Source organism: Filicampus tigris, chromosome 8 (genome assembly GCF_054856515.1).
Source record: "Filicampus tigris isolate MCC_2025a chromosome 8, RoL_Ftig_1.0, whole genome shotgun sequence".
In the NCBI taxonomy this organism is placed as follows: domain Eukaryota; kingdom Metazoa; phylum Chordata; class Actinopteri; order Syngnathiformes; family Syngnathidae; genus Filicampus; species Filicampus tigris.
The window spans coordinates 8,786,339-8,801,350 of NC_141224.1; the positions used below are offsets into that span (position 1 = coordinate 8,786,339).

The 15,012-nt window shown below is 43.1% G+C and overlaps 1 protein-coding gene across 3 annotated transcripts; it reads right to left on the reverse strand.

The window, feature by feature from the left end:
• Nucleotides 1-123: 123 nt before the first annotated feature.
• ica1 (islet cell autoantigen 1) lies at nt 124-6,201 on the reverse strand. 3 transcript variants are annotated; one of them, XM_086039178.1, is made up of 14 exons: nt 6,098-6,135; nt 5,080-5,182; nt 4,437-4,466; nt 4,185-4,359; nt 3,893-3,965; nt 3,295-3,418; nt 3,014-3,212; nt 2,486-2,611; nt 2,325-2,408; nt 2,168-2,247; nt 2,035-2,081; nt 1,134-1,382; nt 988-1,059; nt 124-481 (listed from the first exon to the last, which is right to left on the reverse strand). In XM_086039178.1, the coding sequence occupies exons 3-14, from the start codon at nt 4,451-4,453 to the stop codon at nt 357-359; spliced, it is 1,371 nt and encodes a 456-aa protein (XP_085895304.1). In that variant the 5' UTR covers nt 4,454-4,466; nt 5,080-5,182; nt 6,098-6,135; the 3' UTR covers nt 124-356. The 3 variants fall into 3 exon arrangements, with proteins under 3 accessions (XP_085895304.1, XP_085895305.1, XP_085895303.1); XM_086039179.1 differs by lacking the exon at nt 5,080-5,182 and having other exon boundaries at nt 6,098-6,201; XM_086039177.1 differs by lacking the exon at nt 6,098-6,135 and having other exon boundaries at nt 5,080-6,083.
• Between the last annotated feature and the right edge of the window lie 8,811 nt (nt 6,202-15,012).

A 15,012-nucleotide genomic window follows, 5' to 3' on the forward strand; every position in this document is an offset into this window, starting at 1 on the left:
AAAGTTTTGTTTTTCAAGAGAAGCTTGACATTGTTAAAGGAAATATTCATTTTTGAGGATTTTTTTTAAAACAAAAGTTAAATGCTTTGAAAACAATTTTTTCTTAGAAAAATGAGGCAAAAATGTATTGTCATGATATGTTTTATTTCCAACACGCCAGGGTTGACATTACAGCGTGTCATCGTCTTTGGCTTAGCTAAAATAACGTCCACTGAAATCCAGTCGGAAGCTCATTTGGGTCTCATCTGATAGATTTTTCACTATTAACAGGAAGCGCAGATGAAATCCCTTGAATGTTTGCTTGTGGCTGGCTTAGTAGGCAGCTGGCAGGCTATCGTGGAGGGCTACGTAGCTAGCTAAGCGTTGTGAAGTTGTTGCTCGGCCTGACTTTTGCCAACTGCGTCCGGGTTGGCCAGGGGGTCCAAGTCTGCAAACAAGTTGAACCACGCCAACAGGTCCTTGGACGGCGCGGAACAGCTCTCTGTAAAAAAAGTACATTTTTTACAGAATAAAGTAGAAATATTATCCAAAAAAGTTGGAGCAGAAAGAAAGGTTAAATTTTGAGGGGATTTCCCCGCCCCCCCGGAGGTAGTAAATTCAACAAAGAAATTGGATGAATTTTGGTGGAATTTTTCACTGAGAATAACATGGTAAGTTTAAGCAACCAAGTCAAATTTTGTAATGAAACGTTACATTTTTTTCTTAAATAAAATAGGATTTTTTTTTTCAAGAGATAAAGTTGGATTTTATTTAAAAGAAAATTTCGATTTTTAGGGATTTTTTTTTTTTTAATCTGAGGATGAAGTAGTAATCTTAGAAGCAATAAAGTCACACTACGCAAAAATGTTAATTTTGCTAGCCCAATTCTGGCATGTCGCGTTACATGTTAACCATATATTTCAAGGCATAAAAGATGTAAAAAAACAGCACGTAACGATGGGGGTTAACCCCCCACAAATGGTTAAAACACAGCATTAAATGTTGTACCTTTCAGCCCACTGGCTTCTTGCCGGTGATCTGTTGCCACAGCGACAGGATGCGAGGTGGTCCCAGCTCCCTCTGAAGCAGTCAAACAATTGGGACATTTATCCCCTTCCGGTTTACAAGTTCTCTGCCGACTTGCTTGTGCTTACCTGCGAGTTGGGCAGCGCACTGCAGCGTCTTCAAGTTGTGATCCAGAAGCTGGGACGGAAGAAAGAGCGAGCGGGGGTCCGTAGCTGCGGCGGTCCCATCTCCTGGGGCGTCGCCGAACATTGGACTCCATGCGGGGTCATGAAGTGGGGTGTGGTCGTCAAGTGACAAGCCTCCCAGGATCTCCTCCAGCAAGGCCGAGCCGTCCTTGTCCTCCTCCGTATGCTCCCATGACGATTCACACGGTTCTCCTTCAACATCCAAAGACGTCAAGATGTCATGAATGTAGTAACAACAGCAGTACCCTCAACCTGACTATTTGAGTATTGCTATTTTCAAGAGATTTTTAGGCGATCATTCGCTGGGTGTTAAAACTAGACAGGTAAGGCCCAATTTAGACTTGTGCACCTTCTGTGTAGTGCCACAACAAGCTCAACTAGAAAATATTAAGAAACACAAGGAAGAGGCAGAGAAAATCACAAACAATAGCAGAAAGAGGAACGCATTTGGATTTGTAGAATTAGCTACAGTGTGACAAAGTAATTTGTAAGTAATAGTTGTGATTAAGATGATGCTTTCGTAACTACGATTATGTCGCTGTCCAGTGAAAAACAGGTATGTCCAATTTTGTCATTTTTCACATTAATAGGATGTCTGTACTGCGGAAATCCCATTAATATAAAAATTTGAAAGAAAAAAAAAAAAATGGACATAGGTGTTTTTTCACAGGATAACGACGAGTAGTCGTAAAGTACTGCTACTTTAATCCTAGTAATGGAAGTAGTAGCTAGACCTAAGACTGAACTCCAGTATTACACGCAGTATAATGTTGAAATCATTTGTTGCCGAGTTTGATTTTTAAAAAAAATATATATTTTCCATTTTTCTATAATACATGTTTACCTTCTCTTGTTGTACTGCTACTGCTATCATTCCCCAGTGAGACCAATCTACAAAAAAAAAAAATACACAACAGTTTTGCTTCATTTAAAAAATAAAAAAAAATAAAAAAAGTCATTGTTTTATAGGAACGTACTCTTCATGCGTGGACTTGTCTTCGTCTTTTTTCTCTGCTTTACTTTTCTTCCTCTTCTTCTTCTTCTCCCTTGATGACTCCTGCCATCAATGGTCACATGGAAGATCAAGTATGAAATATTAACGCGAGATATGAAAAGGCGCGACGTGGGCCGGACCTCGTAGCGCGGACAGCCCTTGAAGTTCTCGTGAATGGCGGCCATGGTGTGAGACGTCTTCTCCCAGAAGTGCAGCAGAGTACTCTGGAGGTACACGTGAGAAAGCGCGTGGGTCTCGCGCTGAGCGGCAGGCCCTGCGGGACGCCGCCGATGAGTCCTACCTGGTAAGTGGCCAGCACGTGGGACAGCAGGTTGCAGCGACTAGCTCCCAGCAGGTCCACCTTCTGGCACACGTCCGTCTTCAGCTGGTCGAAGCTACGCTTGGTGCAGCGGACCTCCGCCTGAACCTGACACACACACACACACACGCACAAACACTAAACACGATGACACAATCGTGTCTTATTTAGCTGGCATCACAAGTCTTCTGTTGGGAAAGGCTTCCCTCTAGTGGACATTTTGCGAACTCCCGTCATGACGGGTAGGTTATGGTCTCACTCATTTGAAATTCGATACCTAATTTACAACTTTAATCCTGGTTTAAAACCCCAATTTAAACTTGAAACCCTAATCATAAACCGTAAACCTGGCCTGAAACTCTACTTTGAAATCGTCACTCTTTTTTTGAACCCAGTCTTGAAACGACAATAAAAGTATGAATTGCCGAGTCCTACTTGAAACCCTAACCCCCGACCCCAAGCACTACTTTGTGCCCAGAGCAAAGCGCCTCCTCGCCGTCATCGTCTAACCTTGCGGAACTTGTCCATCTGCTTGCGCGTGTCCGGGTCCAACTCGGCGGAGACGTCCTTCATCCACAGCAGGGCCCCTCTGTACTCGGTGCGACTCTGCTCCATGCGCTTGACCGTCAGCCACGTGTCCGAGATGGCCCTGAAGCGGAACGTCTCCACCTCCTGGTACAGGCGGCACAGGGGCTTCCTCAGCGCCGGTCTGCGGGAGACGTTACCGTGACGATTAGGATGGCGATGGGAATCATGAACGCGGGTGGCGGGCGAGACGAGGCGAGGCCGACCTTTGCTGGGAGGAGAAGCAAAGCGCTTTGCCCGTGGCCTGCATGATCTTTCCCGCCCGGCTTTTGTCCTGAGAGCCCTGAGAGCGCAGGAAACGACCCAGCTCGCTCTCCTCCTGGGAAACAACTGCGGGCAAACGTTTCGCGCTGAGTGAGGAATCGCTCATTGATCACTATCTGGGGATTTTTATAGAGTGGATCTGTATAATTCCTCTGGAAATCCCCTCTCTAGTGATTAGGAAGTAGGAACATGAGTGAGTGTTCCTAATCATTACACAGTGGTGCTTTGAGATACGAGTGACTTTTTGCTTAGACTTGAGGGCAAAAAACGAAATACCGTATGCAACTCAATAAGCAGCAATTTGGCACATTGTGAATGATTCTTCCCACCAAAAAAGAAAAAGAAAATAAAAAGCCACTCGCAGTTGAAGTTTACTGACTGGCATCTCACTTTTCTAGATGAATTTTTATGTCAAGGCACCACTGCAGGGATTTCTACTGAATGGATTTTTAAAGAATATAGCCTACTACAAATTTTTTTTTTTTTTTTTTAATCCCTATCAGCCTTCGGGTATCCCGGTGATGATGTGGTGACACGTACAGCAGATCCTCCTCTGGTACTGCTCGATCACCTTCAGCAGCTCCATGCAGGTCCTCTGGATGGACTGAAACACCTGACAAGCAAAACAACCACTAAGATGAAAACAATTCAGCATTCACTCACATAGGACAATTGTAAGCCTTCTTTTTTTTTTTTTGAGTGATGCATTATTATACACTTTTGATACCACCACTTGTAGTAACATCAGCCAAGTGCACATTTTGAGTCTTCAGAGATAACATTCATGTTTTGGAAAGGTGAGAGGAAACCATCCAGTACGGGAGCAGCTGACCTCCAGCTTGGCGTCCAGGTCAGCGTCCGAGGCCACCACGTGCTGGTCTTCCTTCTTGCCGCTCACCCTGATGAGAGTCTGCTTGGTTTTCCAGTAGCGCTGCTGGAAGCGGCTGACCACCGAAAGCGAGTCCTGGCCCAGGAGCGCACGTTCCACGGGGTCACCCGATGACCCGCTATTCGGAGAAAACGCATATTTGACCTCAGGAATGGTTTAACAGAGGGCCACGTGCTGACAATGAGATGTACTCACAAATTTCCGCCTTCCATTTTTTAGGATAATCTGTGGGGAAATGGAATCATCTTGTCATTCTTTCAAATAATAAGACTACAAATATGCAACTAATAACCCAGGGTTGAAACCCAAACTACCAACACCTTATTTTATAGCCAAGCAACAACCGTACTTGACTGACCAGCAAACTCACCTGACTAGAACCCCATTGACAATTTATGGAGTGTTGTCAAGAGGAAGGTGAGGTAACAGAAACCCCGAAATGCAGACGATCTGAAGGCCAATATCAAAGCAACTTCACTTGTGCTACAATAACACCTAAACTGTACCAAAGGCTGACCACTTGCATGCCATGCCACCTCGATGCAGTCATTAAAGCAAAAGGAGGCCCAACAAAGTGCTGAGGTTCATATTACACTATAAAGAGGAGCAACATTTCAATTTAAAGTCCTTTTTTGTTGTTCATCCGAAATATTCAAATTTTGTGACATTCTGGCATGTTTATTTTTGTCTTTCTGCCATAATCAGCAAAATTAAAACAAATAAAGGCTGGATATATTTAACTTTGTGGTAAGCTAATATAACACACGTTTCACTTTTTGAAACAAATCATTGAAACACAAGGATTTTGGCTCGATGTTAAAATATTTTGGGCACCCACCTGCACCTCAGCTGCATTCCTCCCACCCGTCACATCTGTCGTCCAGTGGCATTTTGGCGTAAAACCTCATCATACCACTCAAATTCAACGTCGACGCTCATTGCTAGATTATGCAAAAACTTTTGTTGAAAATAAAAAACAAAATATCACTCCAATTAAGCGGTTGGTGACTGAACTGAAACAACGATAACCGATACTTAAAATAACAACTTTGCGCTAGCATGTGAACACTTATTAAAGACGAGAAACAATGAATACAATGCTTAAAAATATTACTCCGCCTAAACTCTACATTATAAGCAAAGTGAAGTATGTTGTTACGAATTTAAAAGTAGGAAGGAAAGCAAGGAGGAAATACGCTCAAGTTGAGAGTTCTTCTTCGACGGTCATAAACGTGAGTTGGTGACGCACTTTCGCCCTCTCAGTGTACCGGAGAGCCGCAACAACATCCATCTGAATTTTATAGTTAATTTTACATTGGCTAGTGTTTGTTGCCAGTGCTAAATAAGCTAAAAGCCAGCGAGGAAATACATAGCTTTTCTACGACGGTTAATGATTGAGTTTTCGTTGCTCGAGTGCAAATTGGAATTCCGGAAGACCACCAAATACTACTTAGCATCAGCAGAAATAAAAATCACATTTAGAAACATAGCTGTTGAAATTTCGGTTAGCTACATGAGGAGTATTATTATATTAAAGTAAATTGGTGTCGGATCAATACATAACTGATTGTTATATTTGACGCAGCGCGCTCGTCACGACTCCTAATTGAACGTTCACGCGCCTCTGCACGCAGATGACAACAAACAGCGAGCATACACTATTGTTGTTTTAATTATGGCGCTTTAAATTAATGTACACATAAATCGCTCTAAAATCAAGTGGTGGCTGCTATATGTACGGCACATAAGCACGCGGAAGCTTCGCGCACCCTTCACACCATAGGCCCAACCAACTAGTCGCATATTTTTTTCCACATGAATATATATACCCCCAAAAATAAAACTATTACACGCACCTCGCCATGTTCTCCTTAAATTGTCACGATCATCTGCCTCCTCCTCATCTTCATCAACACCGCATCCTTTTCGCTCCAATGACGTCACCAAAGGTGACGCCCTCAATCCCCTGTCTCCTTTCTGATTGGCCGCTCCTACCCGGTGTTTGTCTCGCGCAAACAAACTATAAGAATAATCATCATAAGATAATTGTGTGTCTTTGTCGGAAAACTGGTTTGACGGCATGCGCCTGATCAGCATTAATGGATGTCGTCATCAGATAATATAAATAGAAGTGTTGCAGGTGCGCCTATTGAAGTTGCAAGTGTTTATTTACATAAAATCAACAGCATTATTAACGTTAAAAAAAGACTGTTGCAGCTACAGCTTGAAGCCTCTTTTCTGAAGTATTGTTCAACATCTGCCAAACTGTAAGTTCGCGCTCACAAGTCAAAGTCAAAGCAAATAAACGGCCTTGTGACTGCTCGTAAAACTCGTAAGTGGGGTCACGCATATTTCAAGGCACCACTGTATGTGTACATTTTTGCGTTTGAGGTGCCAGTAATCCTCCACGATGCAGTTCCTCACGGCTCCAAAGGGTGGGACTAGAGCACAAAGCAAGTGCCTCCATCTCTATAGCTTGTCACTTCTCCTACCTCCCCTCACTGGAAACCCCTTAACCCCCACTTGTGGGGGCCCCGAGCTTTATTCCATCCCGTCGTAGTGCAGCTGATCTAATAGCATGTAGGTTGTGTTGTCACCTGAAGGCACTTTGTTGTCACGCCCTAAATGGATGTACCTGTTTGGAGAGTTCACACAATTTTACACCTCAGCACACCACCGCATTACATTTGTGTGTGCGTGCGTGTGTGTACGTGTGCTTTCTGAATTGATTATGTAAGTGAGTGCATGAAGCCCCTTGATCCGCGGGCCCCCTCCGGGTCGCCCTTCTCTGTTAGCGTGTCGTAAATTAACGAGCCGCTTTGCATCTCGGCCTTAAACAAGAACCCTGAACCCCTCGCCTTATTTTTGATGGACTTAATCTTCAAGAGTCTCCGTCAAGGTCGCCGTCCTTCACCCCCGTCTTGAGTTCCATCTCGATGCTATCGGCGGACGTTGGACTTCTTAAATGAGGCGGGGAGACAATTGGGCCTCTCAACAAACTTCCTGTCTGACGCTTAATTGCATTAACGATATGGATCGGGCATGTGTGTGTCACTGCTGTTCCGTTCTGACAGTGTGTGTTTCTTGTTTGGGCTCTTTCGGAAAATGTCCCCACTGTGGGATCAATAAAGACGTCTTCTTGTAGGGCTTTCACCTCTGCCAATGCTCGAGCCTAAAAGCGAGCGTCACGTCTTTTTGATTTACTGGGGACCTTTAAGACCCTTAATGCTAGGGGTGTCAAACTCATTTTTATCACAGTCCATGTTGCAGGTGTGGCCCGTGATGGAAACGAGTTTGGCATTCCTACTTAAATGCAAATACCTGTCGGCCTTAAAGTAAAAAGTAAGTGTTTTGATGAACTGTAGTCTACGTCTTTGGCTGTCGCTTCTCGACGCTGTCATGCCGGATGACTCTTTTATGATCCGACTGTTTCAAGTAATTTGCCGCTCCTACAAGGCGTGTATCTGACGGATATAAGCACGACTTGCTGGGTCCACTAGAAAAGATTACTGAGACTGCAGAAGAACCTGCGGCCTTTTTTTTGAACTGCAGACACCCTTTCTAGGACACAATACAGCCCGTGTCCTTATTGCCTGACCCCACCAACCACTAGTTGGCGCATCCTCTGCCATAGGTTAGCGATTTAGGGTTTGGGGGTTAGAGTTAGGACAGGGTTAAAATAGAATCAAGAAGCTGTGAATCTGGGGAAATTTGGGGGATGGATGGTCAATTGCGCACACAAACAAAAAAGAGTTTCACAACAACTGTAAGTGACTCAGTAAACTGTGTTAGCATTAAGCTAGCGGTCTATGTGGTTGTTTTAAACACATCATGTTGTCTGAATGACGGCTCGATTCTCAAAAAACTTGAACACCTGGATTACTTGTACCTGAAAGCACGAAGTATCGGTTTTCAAACGTAGCAAGTAAAAGCATAAAGTCATCAGAAAAATAAATATTCAAGTCAAGTACAGCCGCCTGAGAAATTTGTACTTGGTTGCTTCCCATCACTGTCATAATCTGACCCCAAAACCTCGTGGATTGACTTCCACCACCATGTGGAAGCCTGACATTTACGCCCATGCGATTCCTGGCAAACCGGTCGCCGGATCAGAAGCAGTCGTCACCACCAGGAGGATGCTGAGTCGATCCACTGGGCCACCAAGAAGTCGTCCGCCCCTCCCTCACCATCCACCGATGACTCCCTCGGCCCCCTTTTCCCTTCTATCGCCAGTAAACCCGGCGGAACACATTTAGATCCTGCGCAACTCCTGGGTGCCCACTCATCACTCTGCGCTGCGTTTGAAGATTACGCCGCTCAGAGACATCCTCGCCGGGCACCCGGGCGGCTTAGAGGGCCGCAATCCGTAATCCCTTACCCTTCACGGGGAATTCTCCACGCGCTGAAATACGGCGGCCTCTCACGGTTCGCGGGAACTATCGCCGCCTCGGGCCGAGATAGATGGACGACGCGTCGCGATGAATGCAGGAGGAAAGTGGAGGCCGTTAAATTTGAAAGTAACTTCCACACGGCTCAGCAATCCTGTTGGCGAGCAGCCGGTGATGTGAGGGCCTCGCTTACACGCCGACGCCAACAACGTTTAGGATGATGGAGCGGAGAAAAGGATGTACTCTTGTCCTTAAAAACACCAAAATTATTTCTCTACCAGCCTTCTTGCTGCTGACTGAAAGTCAAACATTCTCAGCCCATGTTTGAACAATGATTGGTAAGTACTTAGCAAAAACAAGTAACCTTTCACTAAGACACACTCCAGAATCGTCAGCTGGCCAATCACAGGACACCACCCATCAAAGTCAATGTTAAATTTTTGGTAAGACACTAGTATGATACTACAAATTCACACTTTCAAAACTTAATTCCAGTGAACCCCCATCCATTGCTAGGGATATGTTCCAAAGCCGCTCATTATAGGTGAAAATCTGCGAGATTGAGAGATATAAAAACATTGTAGTGTGTCATCGTGGGACGAGATCATCAATGTTATAATGTAACATCATAGCGTACCGTTTTAGTAAAAGCTCGTAGCGTAACCTCATAACATAACATTGTAGCAAAATATCTCATCTTAAAATTGCAGCATAACATAGTAGCGTACCGGTGTAGCAACAGCATAGCATGATATTGTAGCATAACATCCGAGAATATTGTAGCGTAACGTTGCATAGCATTGTAGCGGGCCATTCTAATGTGACATCATTGCATGACATTGTAGTATGACATCATAGCATACTATCGTTGCATTTAGTGTAGCAACATGGCAGAACATCGTAGCACACCAGTGGAGCGGAACATTGGAGTGTAACTTCGTAGCGTGACATCATAATGTAGTGACCTGGTGTGACCCGGTGTAAGAATTTTAACTATTATTCTAGGTAGTTATAAATATATTTAGGCAGGGGCTCATTAATTGCAAAAGGTTCGCCATTAATGTCAGATTTTGGTCATACCCTCGCTACCAGCGAGGGATCACCGCATAACAAGCTGAAACAATTAAAGACGGCGTGGCCTTTGATGAATAACGTGTGCAGGAACGAAGGTGAGCTGAGCTGACAGAGATGGACGACGACCGGCACGCTGACAACTGAGAGAAGGATGATGCCATTTTTTTGTTTTTTTTTTCGTTGTTGTAAAAAATGCATGGATGAGCGACCTTGAGCGGGGCTGGCTCGGGCCGACGCCAGCGTGATGACACGCTCTCTGTCCACGATGCCACCATGCATGCCAAACAGCCAGGGGCTAGCTTGAGTACCGCTGGATGGAGGGCCAAATCCTTACTGGTCAAGGACATTCATGTGGTAGGAGATCAACACGTCCAGCCCACGTATGGACTCGCTAAGATCAACCAGCGCTGTCCTTGACAAGCACAAGTTTCTTCAAAAACGTTTCACCAAGTCCATAAATAGTGTGACAAAGTAGTGTGACATCTTCGAGTAAGAGCATTGTGGTGGTAACATTGTAGCATAATGTTGTAATGTAGCCTTGTAGCTTCATGTTGTAGCTTAACATTGTAGCGTAACAATGTAACACAACATTGTAGCACAACACTGTAGCATCACAATCAGGTCGGTGTCACCAATGGGGGGCCGGGAGGAATCAGGTACCCCCCTTGGACCACATAAGTAGCCTGCAGGGTTGTTCTAGAAATATCTCATTAGTAATGGGACATTGTGATTTTTGACAAAAAGTGACCATTTGAAAATGTGAACATTAGCAGACATTTATAAAGATAGTGTTTGCTATTGATAATGACCTGTTTCCTGATTATTGTGAGAAATCATTCACATGATCGATGTTTTCTCATGAATGAATAGCGTTAATGATTAATAACAGCTTAAAATTCATTAGCGCAAATTCGTTTTTTCAGAAGTGTGTATCAAACTCGCAGCCCTATGCATTAATCAGTGTAGTTTAGTTCTCACAGAGTAGTTCTCACTTTAAAAAAGGTTTGGTGACCCCGACCGTTGTCGAGTAACAGTGTAATGTAACATCGTAGCATGACATGCTAGCGCGTAACACCATACAGTAGTCATAGCGTTTAAAATAAATCCCCAAAATATTCCACAACTTTGATATTCAAGCAGGGCTCCCACAATAACAGACGCCCCCCGCCACTGTTTGCTGGCAAATAAGATTAAAATTCACCTTTTGTACTAGCTCAAATCCTCCATAATCCTCATACATTAGCAGCAATCAGTACGGTAAAAAGTTGCATACACGTACGATATGATGACTGCTAAACATGACAGTTAAATACATAAATCAAAATAAGTATTTGTTTTTAAATGGAGAATGTAATCTGTTTTGAGCCCAGCTAAGCTAACATATACAGGGTACTGTCTTTCTTGTGACCACGTACGCACGCACACACACACGCCCCCCCCCCCCCCCCCCCATACACACACACACACACTTTACAGAGTGGCTGTGCTGTGTCAGCTGAGATGGGGATTAGCGTTAGCTTAGCGTCGACAGCACACAAATAGCCGGCAGGCGGACAAGTCGACAGCGCGCGTATCAAAACGCTTCAGAACGCCACGTTTGAAATGTCAGCGCTACAAAATTATTTACACTCTTTTTTTAAAAGCCTTACGGTGCTATGCTAATGCTGCTAGCAACTCAAAGCTAGCTTCAGCTCATTCCCTCCCAATGAAAAGCTATTTTGTAAAACAATAACATTGCGGCTGGTTCGGCGAGGTTATATTTTGAAGTTTTTTTGCCTAAGACATCAAATGTAGGCAGAGCATCGCATCAATAATGATCATTTCCAGAATTCTTGGAAAGATAAATTGATTAATATAAAAAGACACTTGATTTAGTTTGAGAACATCATTCTATTTATTGTTTTAGTTTTGAAGTCAATGACTGCGTCTGCCAAGGCCTGATAAATCTTTTTTTTTAATTCACATTTTTGTGCTATTTGCTGTTGTAAGTGACATTTAAAAGATTTGCGAAGCTTTCAGTTTAACTCACACTCTTCTGGCCTTATTAGTAGAATAGTAATCATCTCATTAAATGATAATGAAATTCACGTCAGCCCTCATCGCAATTCAAAATAAATATTGTTTTGAACAAACACACAAAACTAATCATAGTGGCAGCTGCTTGATGATGACATCGACTAAAACAACAACAGAAAAAGTAGACGAAGAAGAAGCATTCTTCTCAACATGTGGAGAAGGTGTGAAAGAGTCAGCCTGATAAAAATGTTGCCAAAAAGATGACACGTGTTGGAATTTCTGCCATTTATTCAATTAAAAAAAAATACGGAGGTGGCATAAGAACTCACATATTGTTGAGTACAAGTGCAGACACGTGCAAGAAAAAAAGATTGATTAAAGTAGAAGTACTCATTCAACTCCTTTACTTCATCCTTTTTTTGGTGTTACAGCAATATTGGGTATAGCAGCATACAGCAGATTGTTTAAAAAATGGTTAAAAATAACAAGAAATAAATACACTACAAAAAACAGTCATAGCCTTATATAAAAGAATAAAGTGGCATCTGTTTATGGTTTTTGTTTTTGAACAGCAGATAAAATCAGGCGTTGAGTCACTGTGCAGTAATCAAGTATTTGTACTTGGTTACTTCCCACTACCGACTAAATAAAAGCGCAAAGTGCAGTTGTAAATGTTTACGAAGAGCCTTGTTCTCTCAACAGAACATGCTGCCGCGCTTTAATGACGTTATAACGCATCTTTCCACTTTAATAAGATGTTTCATTTGTGTGTGTGTGTGCGTGCGCGCGCTTGTGTGATGTTTTCATCTCGCAGCGGGGATGCCCCCAAAGCAATTAAGATGACAAAGGTTAATGAATTCCTGCAGTTTTACCTGATATGAGTGGAGGACGCCAATTAGTTCAGCTAATTAAAAAAAAAAAAAAAAAAAACACCATTGGCAGCAAGTACACACAGCACAGTTCATTAGGTACACGGGCGAGTACGAGAGCAGCATAAAAAAATCTGCCTTAACAAAAAGTCACAAATCCACGGAAATGAAATGGTCTATCAATATTTAGTTGTATTAACAATTCTGCCATAACAAGTCGAAATGCTCTGTCTGTATCTATATCATACTGTAGAAGAATCACAAATTAGATTAGGGCTGCAATGAACAATTAGTTTAATGATCGACTAATCTGTCAAGTAGTTTGTCGATGAATTGATTAATCAGAAACAGGACATTATTTCAAATTGACAGAACAGAAAATGCACAAATGCCAATTGATTATGATTCATTTACTGCTTTAGTCTGTTAAAATGTCAGCAAAAAACTTGATCGTTGCTTTACAAAGTTAAAATACATGTTTACAAATGTCTTATTTTTGGAAAAGACACAAATATAATCAGTCTGCTTTCACGGAGGACTACAAAAATCAGCCAACGGTAGACTACAAAATCTTTACTTGGTTGTTTAATTTCACTGAGGGGTGGTGAGAATGTGAGGAAACTAGTTTTGTGAAGTGTAATTACTTTACATTGGGACAACTACAACAGCAACTTTGGCAGCATCACTTTTATTAACAAACATGGTTCCCTTTGTTCCTACAATATATTAGCTTATGCTAGCATCCGAGTCCAAGTTTGTTCACTTTCTTGGAGGTCACGGCAAAGACGATGTGCGCGATTGCGATGCCGGGCAACCGCTGACACCGGCGCAGAGGAACTTTTTTCTAATCCCGCTAAATGTCAACGCGCACCCCGCGCACCCCACCTTCCATCCACGTGCCTCTGCCAAAAGGCCAGTGCTAAGTCGTCTGTTTACTCCCACAGCTGCTGCCACTCCCATGATGCTCTCTGCCATTTCTGACACCTCCCGCCCACGCTACATTAATCAGGCAGTGAGCGTGGACCTAGGCAGGGGAAGACATCACGGATCTCAGAAAACTGAACAGGATTTCAACTTACAGTCTTGCTCTGAAGTCAGAAGGCTCAAAGTTGCACAATGACTGACTGGTACCGCGTCTGACTGAAAACTAGCACAACCAGTTGACCACTAACATGACTGTCTGACCACTAACTCAAATGAACCCTGATGTGACTCACTAACTACAAACACGGCTGAGCGTCGACATGACTGACCTTAACATGACTGACTGACCATTGAAATGGAGAATTTCAGCATATCATGCTTATTCCTTTATCCTGACATTCTAACAAGAGCTCCAACTGCTACCAAGCTGCCTATACTTAAAAAATACAAAATATTTCCCTACACCTCCTTGAAAGAACGCCTCTGTAATGATGAGAGCTAGCTGGCTAACTGCTAGCTAGCTATGAAGGAGGCAGATTGTCCCAGCCAGAGAGTATTTATGGCACCAAAAATCACCTCGAAGTCCACCTTTGTTCACGGCATGGCAAGCTATCCTAGTAAACCTTTGTAAAATAAAAAGAAAAACTTTACTGGCATACAGAACTGCAGGTTCTGCCATTGTTGCGTTATAACGACAATCTTTCTCACTATCGCTCCTGTTGTTTTCGAATGGCTGTTGTCACGTGATCGGAAATCAACTTTGGTAGACGGAATCGAGGTCACGCGAGAATATCGCAAGGCACGAGAATGAGAATCTCGTTAGAGCGAGCAGATGACAGTTTGCAAATGGCGGTAGCAATGAAGAACAACTCCATTTAAAAAAATATGGTGGCATTAAAAGAAAAAAAAAAAAAGTAAACACGATAAAATTGACATTAGCTGTACAGATTTGTGATACATATGGCATACATGTTTGAAAAGGTATTTCCACCTGTACAAATTACGCCGAAGGTGTACAACTTGACAGGTATAGAAGTGGCTGCAAAAAGGTGCTACAGTAGGCTACTCAGTAAAGTGAAAGTTTAGTCAGACTCGCCGACGGACTTAAAATTAGAGGCGGACCGGCCTATAGATGGGTACTATTTTTCCCCCCGTGAAAAGCAAATGACAGACGACAGGAGGGTGCCCAGGCTGCAGAAGGATGACGAATAATGGACGCTCAATTTTTTGTAAAATGCCCAGCTCCGCCAATAACACGATTAACTGACCACTAACATGACTGTCAGACCTATTGCATGAATAACTTCGAAAAAAGACCCAGATTTTATTCTCTTGGAAAATTCAGCCCCTAGAACCAGTTTGACTTTGCAACATGAACTTTGGAAAGCATGGCTATCAAAAGTAGACTCACAAAAAAGTCTCAAGAAGCCATGTATGAAAAGACAAAAAAAAAGTCAGCCATTTTGATTGATTTGAAGCGGCCATTTTGGAGTCAATGTG

Bases quoted from the DNA above. Each gene is read 5' to 3' on its own strand.
- ica1 (XM_086039179.1), bottom strand. The intron at 3,966-4,184 runs GTCAGCTGCTCC...TTTGCTTGTCAG, and splicing joins ACCTGGACGCCAAGCTGGAG to GTGTTTCAGTCCATCCAGAG. The intron at 482-987 runs GTACAACATTTA...CTTTTTTTACAG, and splicing joins AGAAGCCAGTGGGCTGAAAG to AGAGCTGTTCCGCGCCGTCC.